We start from the raw sequence: 25,810 nt of genomic DNA, 5'->3' as shown, positions 1-25,810 counted from the left end.
ATTCTCAAACTATCATGTAAGTTAACACTGTGTTTGACTTAGAAATCACTGTGACTTAATTATGTGAGTGATGACTTCCTTATACAAAATAAAAAGATTAGGCCTTGTACTTAGACTAAGAACTGTAACAGTTAGATGACAAGTTTGGGAAATTAGTTAAAAAGCAAGGCACAGATATGAAATAAAATTTTATAACCAGGGCCCAACGCAACAGTTCGATGACCGAATCCTTACCTTATAAGCACTGGGATCCTATATGGACACCGGTTTGCATCCCTGCTGTTCTGCTTCCCATCCAGCTCCCTGCTTATGGCCTAGGAAATTAGCAGAGAATGGCCCAAAACCTTAGGACCCTGCACCCATGTGGGAGATTCAGAAGAAGCTCCTGGCTCCTAGCTCCTGGCTTCAGATCGGCTTAGCTCCACCTGTTGAGGCCACTTGGGGAGATGGAAGGCTACAGCCGATGGAAGGTCTTTCTGTCTCTCCTCTCTGTAAACTCTGACCTGCCTTTCCAATTAAAAATAAATGAGAATATTTTTAAAGAAAGTTTATATACCAAATAATTGTACCTAGTGATATGTCATGTTCCACTTCTATCAAATACTATTTTAAAAAATCCACAAAGAAAGGCCTATATTGAGTTGAAAAAGAGAAACCTTTTGGTGTTAGCATTTTGGTATTTGCCACTACTCTTTTTCAGCGCAACATAAAAAACCCTGCATGGCTATTCTTTTTTTCTTTTTTTTTTTTTTTTAGATTATTTTTATTGTAAAGTCAGATATTTAGAGAGAGGAGGAAAGACAGAGGAAGATCTTCCATCTGATGATTCATTCCCCAAGTGACCACAATGACTAGAGCTGCGCTGATCCGAAGCCAGGAGCTCTTGGGTCTCCCATGTGGGTCCCAAGGCTTTGGGCTGTCCTCAACTGTTTTCCCAGGCCACAAACAGGGAGCGATGGGAAGCGGGGATGCTGGGATTAAAACTGGTGTCCATATGGGATCCTAGCAGTGAGGACTTTAGCCCCTAGGCCACCACGCTGGGCCCATCATAGCCATTCTGAAGTAACACAATGACACTTTGAAATTACATTAAAATCATTCTTTTTACATTTAGCCTTGTTTCATAGGAAATTGGGGTCTTTCTAACCATGGACATGAATTGAAATGAGGTATGCAGGATAATGTTATAGAGATGACTTGAAAGTATCAGTGTCACCATATCTTCAGACATGATTTATCTAACTCAGCATACTGTGGTCGCAAACTAATTGGAAAATTCAAGCCTCCTCCTTGATGGTCATCATAGAGATTAGGTGAATAGATACTAACAGAAATGAACAAATGTGGCATTTATCCCCAATTTCTTCTTATTGTCCAGACATTTACTGACAACAAAGAGATTGTTTTAGTTCTCTTTGGGCCAGTTTTCCTTCCCCTGACATAGGAATTTACCTTTTAAGAACATCTTTGAAATGATTTTGGCTTTCAAGTCTATTCCACTACATGATGACACCCAAGCAGGGCAAAGGCCATGTCAGTGTCGTGTGTGAATCGCTTAGTCATGGTCTCACCCTCACTGCAGCTCTCCCATTCCGCTGTAGTCACCTTGCTCTTGTCCTAATCATTATTCTGAGCATTGACTATTGGTTTCACCAACCCCAGAAAATTGTGATACATGTGATTGCAAGTTTTTAGTGCGGTATTAGATGAAGATGTTATTTGAGGAAGTAGATCACCTAAACAGACTCTCTATAAACTTGTGATGCTTGGAAAAAATCAATATTTATGGCTGCATGCTAAGTTCATACGGACAGATAGACAGGAAAGTGAGCATGCTCACCATTTTTTCTGGTAAATGGTGACATAGCAAAGCAGTTTTGGAATACTTCAAAGCCATAGTAAACATTAATCTGATTTTATTTTTATTTTGTCTTCAGTTGTTCATATCTGAAAATGCACCAGAGAGCACCAAGTTTATCTTCAAAAACACTGTGTATAATTTTCCTGGTTAAGCTGATAATAGCAGTTTTTCTTTAAAGAGGAGAGAGTTTTTCTGAAAGTGGGGTTCAGCACCATCCATTAGGAAAACATCCCTGGCTGTCAGTGGGGCAGCATGAGCAACCTCTCTGGGATGTTTCACAGCAGTTCTTCCAAGAGCAAGAAATGAGCACCAGCTGTTTCTGTTTGAAGACCAAAATCTCCATCACCTGAAGACTTCTTGGGATTCAGCATTTTGAATCTAGAAGGACACTCCCCAGGAATGATATTCTTTTAACTCAGAATCTAGAATTCTGGATTAATCTTATAAGCACAGAAAGGATCCTCCTTCCACACTCTGGAAAGATCTTAGTGATTAAGGCTCTGAGTGAGGTCTTGTCAAAAACCAGAAGGCTAACTCTGGCTGTTTTGTGCTTAGAACAAAACTTCAGCCTTGAGAGAATGTTTGGTAGCTGCAGTCCCTTCCTTTAAATTGTTTTGAATTGAATTAACTCACCACCACCAGGAAAGTGGGTTATGCTATTTTGTAATTGTACTCTCTTGTCCACTATTTATTGCTAACAAAGCCTGAACCCAATGACATTCCAGCAGTTTAACTGCAAAGTACAAGAGGTGCTGCTATTTCTATAGCACATACATACCTAGTTTACACAACCAATGCTTATGTATAAATTCTTTGTTTTCAATTTATGCCAAAATAAATGAATGGATAAATTAAGGAGTAGCAAATAAATAGATAAATAAATTATATTAGCAATTCGTGATTACGAATGTGTGTGAATCATTATTAGGAATCAGATTCTTTCTTACCAGGTAAAATAGCCATTTTTCCCTTTTCTCTTAAAACAGCACCACGTCACTATTTAGCTGAGAATATACCTACCCAGGCAAAATATGACATTTTCCAGCCTCTTTTGTCCATGACGTCCTGTGACTAAGTTCCAGCCAAAGAGCTCTAACAAATATGGAATGGAGTTTCTAGGAAGTCTCTTTAAAAATGGAGTGTATTCACTCTTTTGCCTCTGTCTCTATTTGTCCAGAAACATGGGTAAGATGGTTGCAGTCCAAGTCAGTACTGGGACACTGAGGAGTAACAGGGTCCACATCCTACTAATGATAAAGCAGTAGGAGACACTGTGTGGTTGCTAGAGGGATGATCTGCCTCTAGACTTTTACGAAAGAAAGAACCTTCTGTCTTGTCTAGGCCATTGATATTTTGGGTTTTAATCATAGGAAAGAAAATCTAAATCTTAGGAGTGTACCCAAATCTTTAATTCTACTGCAGGATAGTGTGGTACCTGGCTTTCTAAATGTTTCACTCCATCCCTATTTTCCCAATGACCTTGATTACCTGTAAGCCTCTCTATCTTCCTGGTCTCATTTAGTCACATATTCATAGATTTCAGACACCAGTTGTACCTTCAAGCTCCTGAACTGATATGCAGTAGAGCTACTTGTCCCAGATAAATGGTCATTGTAGGGAAAGGAATCAAGTAGTTTGTCCACTGAGTAAATAACTTTGGCACAAATTGCTCCATTCTTTGCTCTGCATCAAGATAGTAGACAGACCAGTGTAGATTTGGATATTCTAGAAGAACTGTGTGGGATGGGGCATAATTTTAAGAAAGAATGTTAGAACTTCAAGATAGTACATAAGTTACTAGATGTAGAGGAGAAAGGAAACTGTCAGGAGTTTAGACAGTGGAGGTTTCCACTTCCTGGGTGGAATCCTTGTTGGAAAGGTTGCCCGAGACATTGTCAGATTCCAAAAGCTCCACAATGCTGTAGGGAGAACAGTCCTCCAGCCCCAGTTTGCTGCAGAGCCAGCCACAGAATCCTTTCTCCATATCCCGGGCAGCTTGCCACCACGCTCCCCATGACCAAGAGAGCTGGACCACAGCAGCATAGACACCCAGGGAAGAAGCCATGGCAATGATAAGCACTGGGTAGAAAAGAATTAGGCAGGGACAACATGAGATCTTGTGCCAGAAGGTCCTCTCCTCATTGTATACCAGGAAGATGTTGTACCAGGTAATAGTGCCGTAGTAGAAAGAGACTACGAAAGAGAGGATGAAAACCACAGGCAGGCAGACCAGCGTCCAAAGAACCACATGGGGCCCACGGTCTGCTCCCAGTTGGCAGACGTTTCTTGCTTCAGATGCTGTTTCCCTTGATGACTCCTTAGGCTTGGTCAGTTCTTGCAGTTCCTTCTCTGTCAGTGTGACATGAATGTCCACCACCTGACCTTTCTTCTTCCCTCGGGTGATGGTCCCTGTTAATGTTACATAGCGGCTGTCTGAAGGCATGTCCCACATACCTGCAAGACAACAGAGGAAGTGAGAGTCAGGACTGGAAGAAGATATTGCATCATAGCACTATCCAGGACTGGGATGGACACAAGTATCCCTTTTCACATCACCTGTCACAGGACTGCAGTAAGAGCCTTGATAGTAAGTTGAATGGATCTCCTTTGGGAGGATGACTGCTGTTATTCTTGCTCCCACAGTGAACTCCTACTACATATGCTAGGGCCTTGATCAAGTTATGAGACAGGATAAACTTATTTTTCAGATCTCTCCACTTTTCTGAGCCTCAGACTTGGCATGATCTCTGTGACATGGTTGCGGGGAGGTGTTATGAGAAACTTTGCTGTAGACATCACTTTATAATGATGCTATTTCTAGTTAGCAAATTCTGTTCTGTCATGGTATGTAAAATTGGATGTGCATGCATTGCACAGATGGGAAGCTCACTGCTTCCCTTCTCACTCCCAGCTCTATGCTGTGTTGAGGAGACCTCTTCATATGACTGTAGATATTCCAGTGGTCATATTCAAGCTCTGGATACATCACCATATATGCTACACAATGTACACACAGGTCACACATTGCACACATCCAACCCCCTACCACATATTTCCAAATATGCTCCCCACAATACCCTCATGGAATGCACCCCTAATACACATCATATACACGTGCCCAAACACCACACAACTGACCACATATCCACATCATATACAGACAACACACCATAAACACATACATACACACCCAGAACTGTGTACCACAATACCCAATCCCATTCATGTATATATTCCGACATACTCTACACATCATATTTCTCCAACATACACAATACACACCCATAACACACATCACACACCCATAAATTCATACAACTACATACATATCACACTTAAACACAACACATGTACCGTATTCATATCATACATCACACCCACACCCTAATACACACTCCCACACTACATGAACATGCCATATATATCATAGTGCACGCACATACACACACACACACATCTCTCCATATAAACCACACACACATTATCAAACAGTTATCCTTTGGCAATTTTGGAAGTGAGATTGGAGACACAGAGACTTTGGTGATCCCTGGAGTATAAAATGTAATCTAGGTGTATGTGGCAGAAACAGGGCCTGAGAGTGAAGCCTCTAGATAGTATATCCCCTTAGCCCTGTGGACTCCTTGCCCCACGACTGGAAGAGCTAGACTGGTACCACCTAAAGAACAGGGCCCAGGGTAGTGGCAGGGGTTCTGACTACCCATCCAGGAAAATGATAATGTTTCCCTGCGAAGATTTTAGTTTCCTTAGTCTCAGCAAATGGCACAGTAGCTTATTTTCACTGTTTCTATAAAATAATCAGGATTTATTATTGATACTTCTATCTCTATCAGGAAATTTTAAATTAAATTTTGAATTCACCCTCCTGCTGTCATCCTGGCTCAATTTCTACATTAGAGATTATTATGTCTGTAGTTATACAGTAGTCTCTCATCAACTGCCCCACTCATCCTTTGCATTTTATTCTTCTTAAAGAAGTCAGATATTAGAAAATGTAAATGAGATAATGTCTCTCCCTTGCTTAATATTCTCCATTGATTCTCCCCCACACTGCTCTGTACTTATAAGCAAATTCCAATCCTTCACTATGAAGATCAAGGCTTACATGATGCATGCAGTTCATGCTTTACGTTATGATCCTCTGCTTCTGTACCCTCCCTACACACAAATGACTCCATTGCGTAACTGGGCCACTGTTGCTGTCTTCCCAAGGTGTCTGCCCTTGCTGTCCTCCCTCCTTGAAAAGCTCTGTCTCAGATCTTTTTCATGTCTAGCTCCTTTACATCATTCAAATCAGCACAATCATTCTCCAAGAGAGGTGTTCCATGACATCACAGCTTCTCCATGCCCACCCTCAGCCACTTATCTTCCCATAACTGGTTTTATTGTCTTTAGAACTCATCACTACTTGAAATCATCTTTTATTTGATGACTTGTCTGCTGATTGTCTTCCACTGACTAGAAGATCAACTGTACGACAGCAGGGACATTACTAGCCTTGTTCACTAGGGGCATATATCACAGAGACCCATCTATGTGCACAAATGGATTTACCATACCAATCTATTGCTGAATTATAATTAATACAAGCAGGACACTATTAGCAGCAACATTCTTATGCACTTATATATGTGTAAAATGGACATGTTTTGTGAAGTAAGTATTAAGAGTTTTGGGACATAGTGCATGCTTGCTTTGAATTTTTAAATATATTGACAAATTTCACTATGAAAACAGCTCCACTACCACCTAAGATGTATGTGAGCATATCCATTTCCTTATCTCAATGCTACATTTTCACTTGGAAATGGAACATGTGAAGGGATACTATGTCTCATTGTCATAATTTACATTTTCTTGATCATTATGAATATCAATATTTATCATTTATCTTATATCAATTAATCTGCTTGTGTTATTAATTGCTGGATATAGCTCAGCCTCTTCTATTCTGCTTTAAGTTCTGAGAGAGTGGAGATCACCTAAATTGGGGCATAATAGGTGCTTGGTAAATATTACCACTTGTTGAATAAAGACTACAACAGTGTGAAGAGAAATGATTCACCAAGCGGAAACACATCAGTGAGTCTATCTTTTGGGAGATTCCTTTAAGGGCACTTCCTGAGACTTCGAATCTGGAGACACTCACTATCATCCATCGGGTAGTCTAGGAAATCTTCTCCCTCTTCTTCTTTAGGTTGGTCTCCTCCCTCTGACTCCACAGGCTCCTCGTCCGTCTTCTCATTATCTGACCGGTAGATGATGATCGATTCTGGGCGAGGCTCTTTCTTCTTCTTTTTCCTGCGACCCATTGTTGACTCCCCATCCAGAGCCAGGGCAGCAGCCACAGCCCTTCTCAGGGAGCCATGGTGTGGGCTTGGCAGCTGGCTCTGGCCTTCTATGGGAACTGGCTCTTCCATCCCAGTTTTGATGTCTGGTTATCGCTTATAAAGAGTCTGCCTTGCTTGAGTGTAAGCTCAGGATCTACTCTTCACAGTTCTTCCTGGATGTGTGTCCAAAGTTGCCCCAAGAATGTGATCCACCTAAAAAATAAGAATGGAAAACCATCAATAGGAAGCAAATAGGACAAGAGGGAAAAAGATCTGGGAAATGAGCCTTAACTTGGCAGAAGCCTTCCCCACCCTTTACTTATCATAATATCTTATGTGAGAACTTGGTGGAAATGCTCTTATAAGAATAAAATTATGAATAATATTTTATTCATATTATAACAGCATTTTTTGCCATTCACAGAAGCGTATGATATTAGTCAAAACCCAGTAATCCTGTTGGCAAAAGCAGAGAAAGTTAGAAGGAAGAGTGTTTGCTCAGAGGGCCTTACTGGCAAATGGGAGTCAAGAACCATTCTTACTCCTATCATAGCTGGGGTAAGTCTCCAGACCATTTGGCCTTCGATTCACACATTGCAAAGTTAAATACAACTTTGAGTAAGTCCTTCAAAGATACTTCAATTTCACCAGCCATGTCTACCCTGCCAGTCTGTAAAGGATACCCATGGAGTGGGGCAGCGAGACCTCAGGAAATTTCTTGAATCTGTCCTATCATGTAGTGGGGTGGGGGAAGCAAAGAATTCACGCTCATATTTTTAAAAATTATTATTATCATTTTATGATACAGTTCCATAGGCCCTGGGATTTCCCCTACTCCCTTTCCTAATCCCCTCCAAAGTTCTCCCTAATCATTGCAACAACATAGTTCCTCATAAACAGTCATAAGTCCATCATTGCAGGCATGGACAATGGCAGAGTCCACCATCCAATTGTCAAGACACATCCAACAGTTTCAATGGGCTACTCTCAAAAGTGGAACATCTGAGACTGGAACTGACATCCCATATGGGATGCTGACACTGCAGGGGGTGGCTTTACTCAGTATGCCAAAGTGATGACCCCTTGGCAAATTGTTTGTACTTGAAAAATATACTTGGGCTAACACTACTTTTCTAGAAGAATCCTTACAGAACCTTAACTGGAGATCGCCTTTTAAACAAAATCACCCAAATGATCTTTAGAAGAGTGAAGAATGTTGATGCCTAAATTTGGTTACTTTCTCAGGTTTTGTGGTCCATCTCTGAGTTTGAGTACTCAGAAGGAAGGACTTATCCCCAGGTATTGATGTGGTTAAGATCCTGGGTGTGGCCTCTCTCCTTCTCCCTCTTCTTCTCCAAGATACAAAAAAGAAGAAAAAGAATATTGGAAACAATGGTCTCATCCATTTTCTCCATTCCGCAACCCTTTCCACCCTAATCAGTGGTCCACGTGGACATGCATCCTTTTCAACATTAAAAACATAAAAAACAAAATTAAGAAAACAAAGAAAGAAGAGAGGGCTTCTCTTGGTGATGCTGTTGAAGATGTGTAAGTTAGCAAAAACCTACTTGGTCTTATTTATGTAAAGGTTGCTTGGATGCTTGAATGTCACCCCCCTGAAAAAAAAATCCCCTTGGTATTACAAAAATTTCAAACACATAAAAGAAAAGCTTTTCTGTTTTGAAAAAAAAAAACTTACCTAAAAGCATGGAAAACAATATTAATGAACCATTCCCAAAGCTATTACTAGCTTCAACAATAATCAAAATATTAACACCAAAGTTGTTTTATCTCTTTTCAATATATAAGATAAAAACCACAGACATTATTTCACTTCTAATGATTTCAGTATGCATAGCTTACATATCAGGACTTTAAAAAATATGGTCACTGGGGCTGGCATGTTGGCACTGCAGATTAAGCCGCTGCTAACAAATGTCAGCATCCTACAGAGGAATGCTGGCTTGAGTCCTGGCTCTTTGACTTCTGAACCAGTCCCTGCTAACCCATAGAATAGTGGCAGAATATGGTCCAACTACTTGGGCTCCTGCCACCCTTACAGGAGACCCTGCAGCTTCTGGTTTTGACCTGACTCAGTTCCAGCCACCACAGTCATTTGGAGAGTAAACTAGCAGATATAAGATATCTCTCATCTGTTTCCATTTCTGTGTGTGTGTGTGTGTGTGTGTGTGTCGGGGGTGGGGAGTCCGTATACTCTCCTTCAAATAAATACATCTAAAATATAAGGAAAGAAAAAATACAATATTATTACGACAGACCTAACTTTTTTACAACACTTTTATCAAATGTTGCTATAGCTTGGATGTTAGCATACGTATTCCTCAAAAATCCATATGTTACAGGTTTAGTTCCTTACTGAAGACTACTGGGCACTACTGGGCACTCAAGACGCTATTGGGAGGCAGTGGACTCTTTAGGAGGAGGGGCCTATAGGGCAGGCCTAATAGGGACCTATTGGGAGCATGGCTCATAAGGTAACTTTTATAAGGAGACTGTTACAAACGCGTGGTACTGGATCCAACCCCTCTGCTTACGGCTCACTTGTGAGTCTTCCTCCACTCATTTTCTGCCATCTTTCATGGGTTTTCCCGTGCTATTTGGATTTTGAGTCTCCAGAAAGCTAAGCCAAATGAAATTTTCTTCAGCTTTATATTTCTTTAAAGATTTATTTACTTATTTACTTGAAAGCTAGAATGACAAAGAGAAAGCGGAGACAGAGGATTAGAGCTTCAATCCACAGGTTTGCTCTAAAAAGCTGCAACAACCATATCTGGACCAGCACACAGTCAGGAGCCAGGAATCTCCTCCTGTTTTCTCACTTGAATGGTAGGGAACCAAGTGCTTGGGCCATCATCCACTGTCTTTCCAGGTACACTAGCAGGGAGCTGGATGGGAGATACAGCAGCAGGAACTAAAACTGGTACCCGGATATGGGATGCCATTGTCACACGAGGCAGCTCAACCTTCCCAGCTCTGAAAACTTTTTATAAGTGAGTTGTCTTGAGTGTTTTGTTTTAGTAACAAAAAAGAGAAAATGACTAACACAGAAAACTGACACTGAAGATGGGGTAGTTATTCATCCTGCAGGACATGGAGGAGCCTTTGAAATTGGTTGATGAAAAGAGGTTGGAAGTTTAGACAGGCAGGCTAGAGAATACCTTGAATACTTTGTGTAGTTACAGACAGCTCTGGTCGGGGTTCAGAAGGCCAGAATGCTGATAGAAAAGTGAAGGTCATGCTGATGAGGTATCAAATGCAAGTAAGGAATCTAATGAGAATTGAACTAAAGGTTACCACTGCCAGAGCATGGCAGAGAAACTGCCTGTATTACATCCACGTCCTGATATTTTGTGGGATACCAAACTTAAAGGTTATTTGGCAGAAAATGCTTCAAGGAAGCAAATCCTTCAGGCTATGTAATGGGTGTTATTGATGGCTGGTCATCATTTCTACAGCAAGAATCAGGAGCAAAAACTAGCCAAGTAGTAAGGTTAGGAAAATCCTCAACATAACCAGAGAAGGAGCAAAGAAAATGCGGATTTGGGACATGAGAGGCTGAGAAGGCACCTGTTGATAAAGAGATTAGCAAAGGTGAAAGGATTATATGTGCCAATCAGCAACACAGTGGGTCAAAGTCCATGGGAGCATCTCAGGAATTTGTAAAATGTAGAGACAATGTAACTCCAGAGGTCTGAATGTGCAAAATCATTCCATGGGATCCCTTTCTCTTTACTCCTCTGAATTCACCACATGATCCTCACTGTGTTCATGATAGAATACATTTAACAAAGTCTGTATTATACAACTTGAACTTTGAACTTGCATAAGTATGAGCTAAAGAAATATTTTTTCCTTTGTGTTAGTTGTCTCAGAGGCATAGCTTCTTTGGAGGAACAGGCATTTGGGAAGGCAGGAAAAAGAGGAAGAGAAGCTAGGCCCACCTTGACTTTCATAACCAATCCTCTTGCAAGAATTGCATTCTGAAGACATGTTCCAAACAATCCAAGGACCTTCTAGACACCCTCATTGGATTAAGTTTCCACCCTCATGGTACCAACTTGATAAACAGGGCATGCAATCATTCCATCCTCGATAGTTCCAAAGTCTTAACTCAGTCTAACATTGATTGAAAAGTACAAAGTCTTATCTTACACTCAAGGCAATCTCCTCCAGTTTTGTGTCCCAGTGCAATTAAAAAAAGAAAAAAAAAACAAAACAAAACACCTTACATACTTCCAAGTCACAATAGTACAACAAGTACAGGGTATGGATTTCTAGCTCATAAAGGATAATAAACAGATGAAAAGAATCAGAGAAAAACAAGATCTAAAACCAGCAGAGCAAATACTAAATCCTAATGCTGCATGCCTGCCAACCAGGGCACACCGGAGAGGACAGGCTCCCAAGAGTTTGGGTAGTCTGTGCCTGTGACTTTCTGGTGGTTAGGTCTCAGCTCAGCTCCTGCACTAGGCATTGCCCTGCAAGGGACTCCCTGCAGTATTCCAAGCCACATCACCACTTGGCGCTGTCCTAGTGGAGGCTCTCTGTAGTGTCTCTGTCCCTACAACAGGTTTCCTTTGATATCTAGCAGAGTGTGCAATGCCTTTGAAACTGGGTTGGTCTCTGATCATGTGGCTGCTTTCTGAGACTTTTCAATGATTACCTGGCAAGTGGCTTGCAGCATTCCACAATGAGGTGCTCATGTTCCTGGCACTTCTATTTTCTTGGATTTCCAATGTGGACTCCCTCCTATGTCTTCACTAGGCATCATTCCATCAGCGGCTCCAACCCTGTGGCACAACTCTGCCTGGCTACTTAGGTTTTCCTATGAAATCTTTTTTTTTTAAATATTTATTTATTTCATTACAAAGTCAGATATACAGAGAGGAGGAGAGACAGAGAGGAAGATCTTCTGTCCTATGATTCACTCCCCAAGTGAGCTGCAACTGGCCGGTGCGCACCGATCCAAAGCCGGGAACCTGGAACCTCTTCCGGGTCTCCCACGCGGGTGCAGGGTCCCAAAGCTTTGGGCCGTCCTCGACTCTGCTTTCCCAGGCCACAAGCAGGGAGCTATGGGATGTGGAGCTGCTGGGATTAGAACCGGTGCCCATATGGGATCCCAGGGCGTTCAAGGTGAGGACTTTAGCCTCTAGGCCATGCCGCCGGGCCCTCCTATGAAATCTTGATGGAAGCCAGCACAACCCTCTCACTCTGTACATTTGCCACACTGCCGTCACATGGCCCATGCCAATGTCTGCTGCCAGCAAGAGCTACTTCTGGACCATCTTGAACCCTAGCTGCAGCATTCTCGGAGCAGTTTGCCTATTAGCTCCTGGCTGCTTTTACTCACACTAATATTCTAAGCAAAAAACACACTTCTAATCAAGAGACACTTCATACTTCTGTTCCTAACATATATTTATATTGTTCCTTATCTGGCTAGACTGAAGATATTTCAAATATTTCTACTTTATTCTTTTTTGCACCTGATTCTGATGGTAAAACTTACCAGCAATACTTGATAATACTCATACTGCAGGCAGAACATGTTGCAGTCTTGAAATTTCCTTTGCCTAACAGAGTTGTCCATTAGCTTTCTATTACAAAACATCAGAACACAGTCACAATAAAACCCAGTTTCCATGACATGACAGTTAATAGCCTTCAGTCCTACTCTCAAGAAAATGCTCAATTCCATCCAAGAGTCTGTCATCCTGGCTCTTACTGACTGTCCACATTTCTACCAACATTATGACATCTTGAGCCTCTCAGAATTACCCATGCGTCTCTGCTTAAGCATGCCAGGCTTTCTCTAACCTGTGCCTCCAAAGAATCCTCCACATCTTCAAGTGATTTGCTGGATTACTCCGTTTTTCAGAACTATAATCCATCTGGGAGAAGTCACTTTCATTGGCTCATGGTTTTGGAGATTCACAGTTCAGATTGTGTGGGCCCCACTGGTTTGGTCATCAGGTGATGTGAAAGGATGGCAATGGAGAGATGTATACAACAGTAATCACATGGCAAGCCAGGAAGCAGAGTGAAGGGTAAGACCAAATTGTTTTTTTTTAAATCAATCACCTCTCAAGAACTGCATTCTGAGGGCATATCTCCAAAGTTCCAAGTACCTCCTACCAGGCCTACCTCCCAAAAATCATCTGTATCACCAGTTTATGAATCTGGAATTTAACTATCTGCATACAGCTGATAACCATTTCCTATTCAATCCACAGAACACAATTTTGCCCTTCATTTCAAGGTTTTTAGCATATGAAAGCTTTATGCCCTATGGAATCATGTCATTTAAACATTTGCAACAGGTCATTGTTTCTCTCTTGCTCCTCACTCTGTTTCCTCTGTCATTTATTTATTTATTTTTTTAAGTTTTATCTGTTTGACATGGAGAGAGAGAGAGAAAAAGAGAGAGAGAGCTGGAAAAAAAGCAGAGTGAGAGAGCCTCCATCTGCTGATTCATTCCCCAAAGGCCCACAGTGGCCTGGGTCTGAGACTGAAGCTAGCTGCTAAAAATACCATCTGGATCGCCAATGTGTGTGTCAACAATGTGCTCAAGTGAGCCATCACTGCTTCCTACCAGGGTCTGAATTGGTAAGAAGTCAGAGTCAGGAACCAAAGTCAGGTATTTCAGTGTGGGACATGGGCATCAGTGCCAGGGACCAGCATTGTGGTACAGTGAGTTAAGCCACTGCCTGCAACACCAGCATCCCATGTGGGCACTGGTTCAAAAGCCAGCTGCTACACTTCCAATTCAACTCCCTGCTAATGCACCTCTGAAAGCAGCAAAAGTCGGTCCAGGTGCTTGGGTCCCTGTGCCCACATGGGAGACAAATAAATCAATCTTTTAAAAAAAGGTCTCTGGGCTAAATATTTGTACTGCCTCTGTCCTATGTTGGGTTTTCTAATCTGATTCCCCACTGAATTGGCAGATGCTCAGTTTTAATGACCCTTGTCTCTTGGAATGTAGCCTGGATTCTGGAATCAGTCAGTCGCTCAGTGACTGATATTTTACAAATGAGATTTATAGGAATAAATTGTCAGGTTTCACCACCTAACTTTGCCTTGGAGGAAACTTGCTGTGCAGGATCAGCACTGTTATCTTTATTCGACATCTTTTTTAAAAAAATGGCATGGTATTCTTGCTGGACTGTTTGTGCTTGCAAAATAACTCTAGGTTAATACTGGTTTCTGAAGAAAATCTAACTGGAGCTTTAAATGGGAAGTCAGGGCAAGCAAAAAAAAAAAAAAAAAACAGAAAAATGAGGAAATCTGATACTTAAGGTCTACTGATCTCCCCAGAGGTTGCTGATGTCCCCAGCTGCAAGGAGAATAAAGGTGCATGCAGGAAGAATCGAGGCAGAGGGATTAGCCAAGGTAAATAGCATCAGAAAAGAAGAAGCTCAATGAGGAAAACACTGAGCAGGACTGTGGTACTCCTGAGCTCAGTTGGGGCTCCAACACCCATGTGGCCTCAATGTAGAAGAGAGTGGACATTTACCAGATGGGCCTGGAGTCAAAGTGAGATGCTGTGTTCCTCTTCCAGATGAAGATTCGTACTTGTTACTGATAAAGGTGTATATTCACTTTGAATTCTACTTTTAAAATATATTTAACACAAAATATATGCCTGGTAAAACCAATGCTTGGGAAAACACATCACAGCAATCCTGTTATGAATGATCTCCTAGAAAACCACTAGCTTGAAAGGCTATCTGTCACTGGAAGATGATTGGACCCTAGACTAACGCAGGACTTTAAATTTCAAAATCATAAATTAAGAAGTACTAAAAGCATGAGAACTTAATGTAAGTATAGTGTTGTGAGGTGGCATCAGGTGGAAGGTCTTGAGGTCACTGGGAATGTCCCTGAGAAGCAAGGTAGAAAAGCTTGAGTTCAGGTGCAGCTTCTCTCTCTTTGCTTCCTTGCTTACCATGTTACCTGCCCTTTGCCCGTACTTCAACAATGCCCTCTCTTAGCTTTATATACGCCAAACAAATGACACTGCTCATTCTTTGACATGGGTCAACAAAACTGAGATAATAAGAGTCTTCCTTTGTGAATTAAAAAAAAAATTATTCAAAAGAGAGAGAGACTTATCTTTTCACCTGCTGTTTCATCCCCAATGACTGACCCAGGTTGAAGCCAAAAACCCGGAACTCAATTCAGGTAGTTCACACAGGTGGCAGTCACCCCAGTACTGGAGGCAACATCTGTTGCCCCTAGAGTGTGCATTAGCAGGAAGCTGGAATTGGAAATGGAGTCAAGATTTGAATCCAAGCACACAAATAAAGGCTGTAAGTGCTCCAAGTAAGGGCTAAACTGGCTGCATCAAATGCCTGCCCAGATATTTTCTCTTTTAAAACAGATTTGCATTAGTTACTTCATTGTAGCAATAAAAATCTGATGAATACAGTACCCTAACACACAATGTTTTCTTAACTTAGGTTCCTTTTTACTCAGCATGAGTTTTCAAACAATGAATTAAAATAAGCGAAACCTCAGACCCTGAAAAAACTCAGAGCTTCAGAGCTGGAGGAGAGGGAGTTTTTTTGCAATTTTTTTCAGATATGATAAGATGTTCAGAGAGAAAAAGAGATAAAAAAGACAAAGAGTACAGTGAGAAGGCAAGTTGTAAACCTCACATCCCTTTTACCCTTGTTCTCCTTCTTTGTCAAGAGGCAGTGCCCTAGAAAGCTATGGTATAGCATATGCCATGGAGGTGATAGCCATTGTTAGTATGAAGATTGTTAGGAGATTGCAAGAGAACAAAGTTAGACAAGAAAAAGAGTGTCTAGAGCCCAAGGACAGAATAAGACAGAAACCAAGGAGTTTCCTGGGAATACAAAGACAAACATGACCATGGGAACCTGGAAGAGAAATGAGCTTTGAAGACTTCATTGTAATCCGATAATAAGTGTGGAATATAAAGCCTTAATAACCTTACAGACCTACCCTTTGCTTCACACACAGCTCTTTGCAGATACTTCCCAGTGTCCGTGTGCAAAACACATACCATCTCATGCTGACACTGAGATACGATTTCCTTCTTCTCCCTAAGATTACAGCATTGCTTTGAGAATTAAAATGTTCCCACAAGCTTAGGAAACATAGTTTCATAGCCACGGCAAAATGTGGTCATCAGAACTAGTTTTAAACTTGTTCAGTTGACCAATAATTTCTCTCAGTGTTTAGAACAGGCAGTTATAACAAAATGCATGAACTGGGTGGTTTATAAACAATAAATATTTATTTCTCATAGTACTGAGAAGCTGGGCAGTCCTAGATCAAGGTACTGGCAGGTAGAGTGTCTCATAAAAAGCCATTTCCTAGTTCATAGATGGGACTTTTCTGCTGTGTCTTCACTCCAGGTAGGTGTACTGAATTCACTTTAATGTACCATGACACATCAGCTAGCTCTCATTACTGTAATAAGATACCAGGGGGTGGTATGAAAAGGTGTATTAAGTTCATGGCTTTGGAGATTGGCATCTGCTGACGGTGTTGCCTGACAGAATCCATGCAGAGGAAGAATCACATGGTGAGCCTGGAAGTAATCGGAGAGGCTGGGCTTGAACTCAGGCTTTTCTAATCCCTCTCTCATGAGAACAATCTTCTAAGGGTGCAACCCATGACCAAGGTGCTCCATTAGGTGGAAGGAGTTATTGGAATATTCCACCCTGGACCGAAGCCATTTCCTCTTCCTCACAGCTCATGAAATTCCAGCCAGTCCAGCCGTCCACCAATCAGGTGTTTCACCTGAGACTCTCACCCCCAATCTCCCAGCCACTTCCCCAACTCTGCCCACTGACTAATCATTCTTAGGCAATCACCTGTGACAGTCTCAGGCACCAATCCCTTGGGTCCTGCCCTCAATCCCTCCCAATCCCTGCCCCCCACACCTTGTCAGCTGACCTGAACTGCATAAGGGCTCCCAGGTGCAGCTCTGTCCCTTCCATCTTCTCCTTCCGGCCTCCTCCGCTCCCCTTCCCCACTTCAGGCCTGCCCCCTACCCGCTTTTCCTTGCTGCTCCACCACCACCCCATCCTATTCCTGCCCCATTGGAATAAACCTCCTAAGATACCTCGTTGCGTCTGGTGTTTTCGGCTCACAGTAAAAGAACCTGGCTAAGAGAATTAGCTCCGCGTAATATGGTAATAACTAGAACTTTAACTGTTTAAAATAACTAACATTAGGTCTTATCTCTTTTTTTAAGATCTATTTAATTAATTAATTTATTGAAAAGGCAGATATACAGAGATAAGGAAACACAGAAAGAAAGATCTTTTTGTTGGCTCACTTCCCAAGTGGCGGCAATTAGGAGCTGAGACAATCCAAACAGATCCAGGAGTTTCTTCCAGGTATTCCCTGTGGATGCAGGGTGCTAAGGCTTTGGGCCGTCCTCTACTGCCTTCCCAGGAGACCTACAGGGAACTGAATGGAAGGTGGAGCAGGCAGGATACAAACCAGTGCCAATTATAGAATCCCAGCAGATGCAAGGTGAGGATTTAGCCACTAGGCTATTGCTCTGGGCCTGGACTTACCTCTTAAGAGTTTCTTCACTTAGGACCTGGCATGATGGTTCAATGGCTAAATCCTCTTCTTGCAAGTTCTGAGATCCCATATTAATGTAGGCTTGTGTCCTGGCTGTGCCAATTCCCATTCAGCTTCCTGCTTGTGGCCTGAGAAAGCAATAGAGGATGGCCCAAAGCCTTGGGGACCCTGCTACCTTGTGGTGACTTGGAAGAGGCTCCTGGCTTTAGATTGGCTCAGCCTTGCACAGTGAAGCCATTTGGAGAGTGATTCAGTGTATGAAAAATCTGTCTCTCCTTCTCTCTGTAAATCTGATCTGCTTTTCCAATGAAAATGGGTTAAAAATTTTTAATGAGTTTTTCTGCCTCCAAAGCATCACCCTGGAACCTAGCCTGTAACATCCAAGCCTTTAGGGGACATTCAATATGCAAACTAATATCCAGATAATAGAAGAACATTTCACTTTATAAGGGACTTATTAGGATGTAATCCCATCATAATTTGAGGAATGTTTTCATATGCACTACTCTGCTCAATTACGTATCTGGTAAATATTCATCGAGCAATATGACTTGCCAGATACAGCATAACTGTTTCAGTCACAGCCACCTTATGCAGTAAACACAAAATCGCAGAAGAGGGCACTTGGGTTAACAATAGGAGGGTGCCAGTGGTTGGATAAATAGCAGAAAGTCTTGATGTACTTGTTGACTTGACAGAAAGAGGAGAGAGAGATGTTTATTCAGAAATATGCTAAAAATGTCTTTAACGGCTAAGAAGACCTAACTTTATTCCTCGCCTTCTGTACATGTTATTATGCAGTTAGTACTTGATCTGAGAAGCAAGTTCTGAACATTTCTCTTCTCTTTCAATTTTATAGGATAGATAGAAACAAAAAAACCCAATGGCCTGAATTCCAAGATCTTAACCAGTGGAATCAAGAGAAGAGACATAATTTTGTGTTTTCTCTGAATGCTAAGCTTCACCTCCTCTCACAGCCCAAAGATTACTAACAAACCTATATTGCAGAATTTAGTCTCAGTCAGCCTTGTGCATTGAACTGTGTCACAAGGTGGGGATAGGTAGGTTTTAGAATAAGTTGTTTTAAACCACTCTTAAAGGAAAGCCTGCTGACAATTTTTTAAATCATCCATGAGTTTCCCATACCTCCGGTGCTACCTGTCCAGCCTAACAGGCCGTCAGCTCTTTTCTCTCCAGTTCCAAAAAATACTCTTGATTTTCTGGCTTCTACTCAATCTGCATTCCTATCAGTTCTCTGCTCAGCAGTAAAAGGTATATTTTGAAATCATGAATAAAATTGTTCCATCATTTTTTTTTCTGAAAATCCTCCTGTGACTCTGTATTGTGACGAAGTGAAGTATCAACTTTTCACTAGGCTTAGGGCTCCTACCCATCCCATCCTGTAGCTTTTCCTCACACCTTACATACTGCGGTCACACTGGATGCCCTTATACTTCTAAAGAGTGGCAAACACTTTCCTGCCCGAGGCCTTCTTCAATGCTGTCTTCCTTGGCTGTTCCATTGGCACATCTTATCCTATTATACGTCATCTCAATTCCCCAAGTCTGTCCAAAGGTCACCTCCCCTGAGGTGACCTGATATTCAACCTGATAAAAGTCCTTGTCTGCTTCTCATTGATGTATCAACATGTGTGATGAAGAAAATTATCTATCACCTCGAAGAGAGTCTAACCTCTATGAAGCATACCATGCAAATAAACTAGGTTGTTCAGTGAATTTTTTAAATGACTGGGTAAAAATTCAGGACTATTAAAGACTTGTTAAGAACTGAAACAGTAACAAACTTAAGGCTAAGCTGCTAGACCCACAGCCATGTAGCTAGTGGGCAGGGGTGAGGGTCCCCACCATGGCAGAGCACTGGTTGGGAATGGGCCACATGGGATTGGTTGTTGAGCCCTGCTGTGAACTAAACATAAGGACAGCCAAGAGGGAGGCTACTGAGGGCTACTTGAAGCATATAAAGTGGACCTTCATAGAACAGGCCATTGCACACATGTGTCAGCCAAGGCACGGGGATAGGTGATGGAATGGATAGTGGGGCCTGAAGCTTATCCCAGGTCTAGGCTGCTACACTTGCTGATGCAACCTGCGTCTACCATAGCATGTGAGCACTAGGTCTGGGGACAGGTGTGGTAAGAGTGGGCAGGGGTTCGCCCGATCAGACAGCTACACATGCTGGTAAGTATGAGAACTAGAGCTGGGGGCAGGAAAGATTCTGCCAGTGCACACAAGAATCAGGACAGGAGCAGGCTGAGCCAGGTCACAGTACCCACCACAGTGTGCAGAAGTCAGGTCTGGGCATAGTCTAGTAGTAGTTTAAGAGGACCCCCAACTAGGGCACTGCACCAGCCAGTGCCATGACAGCTGGATCTGCGGTGAGCAGGGCCAGGCTGTTTATCAGCTTGTGCCATAACCAAGTCTGGGGGCCAGCTTGGTATGGGTTCACTTTGACCTGGTCAGAACACCCTGTGATGGGCATGAGTAGTGTCTGGAGGAAGCCAAGAGGATGCACACCCATGTGGGTCTCTGATCAAGGTGGGAAGGATCAGGTGTGGAAGAAGGTGGGTAAGACAAATGTTTCCCGGGTTCCCCCCCAACCGTGTCCTCAGGGGAGGAGGAGTAGGGGGCTGCTTCTTGCTGTCAAACTTCATCAGTGGGCCCGATGAGGTAGCCTAGTGGCTAAAATCCTCACATTGTATGTTCTGGGATCCCATATGGGTGTCGGTTCTAATCCCGGCAGCCTTGTTTCCCATCCAGCTCCAGGGGCATGCCACGGTTCTCCTGCTAGGCATGTTCCCAGCCCCAGATCTTGTGCCTGCCAGTGAGTACTGCAGTCCAGCCTAACTGATCCAAGTACTCGCCAGCTGGTGTTACAGCCTAGCCTGATGGCCTCTACCATTCTGGCTCTTGTGTGCACCAGCAGGCGCTGCAGCCTAGCCCAGCCTGGCCCACTCCTGTCCAAGCTCTCAAGCTCATCATTTGAAGCAGCAGTGCAGTAAGAGAGTCCCCAAAGTTCCCCTCCCAGGTCTGCTTCCAGTCCTGGGTCTTGTGCATGCTAGCGGTGCTGCGGCCCAGTCTGAAATGACCTGCCCCTACTCTCAGCATTCACCAGCAAGTGCTACAATATCACTCATCCTGTCCTATATGTATTTCAGAGGTAGAGCAAAAAATGGTATGAACTCTAACAATGAGTGATTCAAATGGTTTTAATTCTCCTGGGTGGATATGAGATTCTGACTCAGTTCTCCAGTACAAAAGATATCACATTGGTGCTGACCCAAGTTCCATCAGAAACCCACTAGCGAACTCATTATGGTATATGAGGCTATTATCTTCTTGTAATGAGATGGACAATGATGTACAGCACAGGAGCCTCATTAACAGAAACCAACAGTTCTTCAACATTTGGTAAAAAGCCAAGGGCTCACCTTGCCACAAAATGAGTTATCCTACCAGCAACAGGAGTTTTGTAGGGCTGAGCCATCAAAAGATAGCCTAGTCAAGACCTGCCACTGGTCAGTTTCTATGCAAACAACCAAGTCTTTAACATCCATCCCTAACCTATCTGTTCTGGAAATCTCATCCACTGTCATGTTTTCCTCTAGTCTGTTCATACTTCTCTATTCCCAGGTTTCCAAGGAGCAGCACTGATCTGATATCTTCTTCAAACCCATCCAGGTTCTCAGCAGAACTGGTGGAGTCTGTGGATACAGAAACCAGGAGCGTCTGAACCTCTGTCCTGATGCCCATAGCTGGGAAACAAGTAACATGCGGCGATGATGCATGGCTAGAAAAAGCTACTAGATGGCTGAGTCGGGACACAGGAAGGAGTGTTGAGGGCTACAGTACAAACCAGAGTTTGGGTCTTATGAGAAGCAGGAAATGACTGTTACTCTTTTGTCTATCTACGGAACCCCCATGTAAGTCAACTCCCTGTAGCATACTTTTGTTGCCCTGGCCAAATCCTCATTTGCAGTGCTGGCATTGTGGCATGCTGGTTTAAGCTTGTACCTGTGATGTCAGAATCCCATATGAATGCCAATTTAAGTTTCTGTTGCTATACTTTTTAATTTTTTAAAGATTTATTTATTTTTATTGCAAAGTCAGTTATACGGAGAAGAGGAGAGACAGAGAGGAAAATCTTCCATCCAATGATTCACTTCCTAAGCGGCCACAACGGCCGGAGCTGCACCTATCCGAACCCAGGAGCCAGTAGCCTCTTCCGGGTCTCCCACGTGAGTGCAGGGTCCCAACACTTTGGGCCATCCTTAGCAGGGAGCTGGATGGGAAGCAGGGCTGCTGGGATTAGAATCGACGCCCATATGGGATCCTGGCTCATGCAAGGTGAGGACTTTAGCTGCTGAGCCACCATGCCAGGCCCTGTTGCTGGTTTTGGTCTGCCCTAGCCCCAGCCATTGTGGCCATTTGATTGGAGTGAACCAGTGGATGGACATCTCTCCCTCTCTATAATTCTGCCTTCCAGATAAATAAACACGTACATAAGTAAATAATTTTTTTTTACAGTCAGCACTTGGAATACCTGCATCCCATATCAGCATACCTGGGTTCAAATTCTAGCTGTACTTTTAGTTTAGCTTCCTGCTAATGTGTGTTTTCGAAGGGAGTAGTTGATGGCTCTATGGCATGGGTCCCTAACATACATTTGGGAGGACAGGATTTAGTTCCAGGCTTCTGGATTCCACCTGGTTCAGCTATTGAGGGATTTTTAAAAATCTCTGTCATATCAGTGAATTATTAAAAAATAAAATAAAAAACCCTCTTATAGAGAAAGATAGGCCTGTTTTATATTGTCTGAAATTTTCTGTGAAAGTTTTGCAATTTGTCTAAATTTAAATGAATTCCTAAGCAGATAAATGACCAAGAAAACACAGAGAAACTGCCATTTTGCCACCTATGCCAGAAGATGTTTCTAGATGAGGGTCTAACCACTTATTGGGGTTAAGAATATTAGCAATGGATTTTTTTCTACCTCTCCCAAATTGGACCTGGATGGCTGCAGCCATGAGGGTGGAACACCACAATTTTGAAGTTAATCTACAATGTCTCAAGTGTACTGTGCCTTGCCTTAGTCCTACTGTCCTTTCAGCTCTTCTCTGGTTTGTGTATTTGCCAGTCAGTGCCTTGAATATCTCCTGCTAGGTGGGTAGGGGCTGAATCTCCAAATTGCACCTTGGTTTATCATCAACTAGGAAATAGCCACCTTTTTGCCACTGAAAATTATTAGCCCTTGGCAGGAAGACAATGTCACCATGTAAAGATGAATAGGAACTTGGCTTAGATGGGTTCCACTGATTGAACTATGACATCAAAACATCTTGAAAGTCACAGCCTGTATACAATTATGAATTGATTATGAAGACAGCCAGGCTGCTGTCTTTCCCGCTGTGGTCTGATGATCAGCATGTCATTGCATGAGATATCTGCCCCCAAAGGCTCTCACATTCAGGAAGGTCCAGGGACAACTGGAAATCTGCAGAGGAAAACTTTGGTAGTTGATTTGAAAGAAACTTGGGCATCTCTTGTGAGAGCTGTGAGTCCTGATCTTCCTCCATCTGAATGTTCATTTGGTTATGCTCCCATATTTCCTGGCACACACCCCTTCCAATTCCCAGTCCCAATCACGGCCTACCTACACACTAGAGTATACACTGTACCAAAACAGAAACTCTAACAATGTCTCTCACAGTGCTGTATCCCCCTTACCTACCATAGGTGCTCACTAAATATTGGATCAATTCTGCCGACTGAAAGTCTTATTACTGAGACTTTTCAGGGAGGCAGGCAGGGTGTGACTGGATGCCTCATTGGCATTCCATCAGCATCAAGATCCTGCGAATCTACATGCTGAGAATTGCACCAGCCTTGTCAGTCAGGAGCCAGCAGCTGCTCTGCAGAGGGAGAAAAGGAAATGAAAGGCAGATGGGCGGGGGAGGGGTGGAAAGCTCCTGTGAGCTGGGAGCCTATTGCAGGAGGAAGGCAGCTGCACTGCTCACTGGGTGAGGTGCAAAGTTCTTGGCCCCCAGCAATGCCTTTCTCCCTGAGGACAAGAGGGGTCAGGGAAATGGAGTAAAGGAAGGGGCAACACTGGATTCAACCACAGGAGTGGTCCAGGCACAGCAGCGGAGTCTCCCTGGCCAGAATCGGAATCTGCAGACAAAGAGTCCGCAAGTAGCAGGACCAGGGGTGCTTCCAGGATTTCTGGGGTTGGCAAGCTTTCTATCCAGGTTTTTTCCTGATCTTTCTGCTGCTAATCCTACGACTTCTTTGCAGTGGAGGATTGGTGCTTTCTTCTTCTTCATACCTGGGGGCATGACTGGCTGGTAGACACCTGCCTTTTCAGTGAAAGAGATCAGAATCCCTCTTGTCATCCACGCAGCATTCCGCTGAGGCCACAGGACAGCCAGGCTCACACTGACCCATTCCTGAGAATCTACAGACCCAGCAGAGCTCAACAATCGTGAGGATATTACCTGGAGAAAGAACTGAATAAGCCTTGACCTTCAAGAAAGGCAGCTTAGAATTTTCTGGAATAAGGCATTTCCCCACCTCAACTGAGTCAACATTTTTTTGGGGTTTTAAACATATACACAAGCTGCCATTAGAATCAGGGAATTACATTTTTCTGCAACTATTGATCTGTCCTATTTTTGTTTGTTGTTGTTTAAAGGAGATGACGGTGTTATAATTTTTGTCTATTGGTCCTAAATACACAAGTACCCTAAGTACTGACTGCTTTATGAATGGGAACCAGCAGAGGTTTCTTCCTTTCTTTAATGAGTGTGGACTGGAATCTGTCAACCCCGAAGCTAAAGGAGGATGGGTCTCTAAGGAACTGGGCGAAGGTAGGAGATGCAGGGAGCTGCCTGGCAGGAGGGTGGGACCAGCACAGCCAGTGATGCCTGACCCTCCCCTCAAGACAATCCATCTTCAGTCGGTCTCCTCACTCCTTCGCGATGGGCCCAACAACAGCACAAATGGCAGCAGGCACGAGCTCTTACATAACGTGAATCTCTGCCAGGGATTTTTGAGTGACACCACCCCAAAACGACAGGCCACCCGGATTGAGAAGCTGCACCTGACAGGTCTGCTAAATCTGCCAGGTGCTTAGGGAGAAAAGAGAGAGCAGAATCCAAATAATAAACCAGGACTACTGGGCACCCAAAACACGGTGGGAAATGTCCTCCAGACTCGCCCCCGGTGTAGGGAATGGACTGCAGGGCAGGACCCACATGCACCTGCAGGGGCCAGTGAAGGAAGCATGCGTCCTTCAAGGAAATATCCTGGCAGAAATGCAGCGGATTTCAAATCTGCCAGCAATGGCTTCTCCCCTCACTCCGGGTTGGAGGCTGGCGAGGAGCTGGAAGGGGGCCCGTGTGGATAGTCTAAGTCATTTATCATCTGGGTTTGGAGGAGTAGTTCCAATGGTACCTCCTCTCCCCACTACCTCCCAACCCGGTTCCCTCCTGGATGGGATCTGAAGGTCGGAGGGTCCCCTCGGCCAAGCCTGTCCCTTCGCCCCTGCCCAGCTAGCTGCCTCGTCGCACGCCCAAGGAGACAGCGCGGCCGCCGAGCTGCAGCCTTTCTTCTTCCAGATGCACTGGGGATGTCACCTTATAAATTGTAAGAGCAGTGGCCCTCAGGATTGGATTTTCAAAATAGAGCACATCTCTGCTGCTTAATTTTTTTTTTTTTTTTTGCATTTTTCTTTCCCCTCCCCCTTCCCAAATGGCATCGAAATTCTTACAAAGTGAACGAGGAATCTCACCAGCGCAGCCCGGGGACCGACGGAGGCAGTAGGAAGTCGACGGCCTGGAAGCGGCCGCAGGGGAGCGCGGTCCAGCCCGGGGAAGATGCGGAGCTGATGGACGGGGCGGGGCCTGCCCTGGGAAGAGGCGAGTAGCCGGCGCTGGTGGGCGGGACCAAGGGCTGTGGGCAGGGCTGGTCACGTGGGCGCTATCTAGCTCCGCCCCCCT

General features: G+C 43.5%; 1 protein-coding gene across 1 annotated transcript; it reads right to left on the bottom strand.

The window, feature by feature from the left end:
• Positions 1-3,144: 3,144 nt before the first annotated feature.
• TMEM169 (transmembrane protein 169) lies at positions 3,145-25,680 on the bottom strand. The gene is made up of 3 exons (XM_004576846.2): positions 25,582-25,680; positions 7,029-7,422; positions 3,145-4,315 (listed from the first exon to the last, which is right to left on the bottom strand). The coding sequence occupies exons 2-3, from the start codon at positions 7,297-7,299 to the stop codon at positions 3,693-3,695; spliced, it is 894 nt and encodes a 297-aa protein (XP_004576903.2). The 5' UTR covers positions 7,300-7,422; positions 25,582-25,680; the 3' UTR covers positions 3,145-3,692.
• Between the last annotated feature and the right edge of the window lie 130 nt (positions 25,681-25,810).

This window comes from Ochotona princeps, chromosome 5 (genome assembly GCF_030435755.1).
Source record: "Ochotona princeps isolate mOchPri1 chromosome 5, mOchPri1.hap1, whole genome shotgun sequence".
NCBI lineage: Eukaryota > Metazoa > Chordata > Mammalia > Lagomorpha > Ochotonidae > Ochotona > Ochotona princeps.
This window is presented reverse-complemented; position numbering and strand designations above follow the sequence as displayed.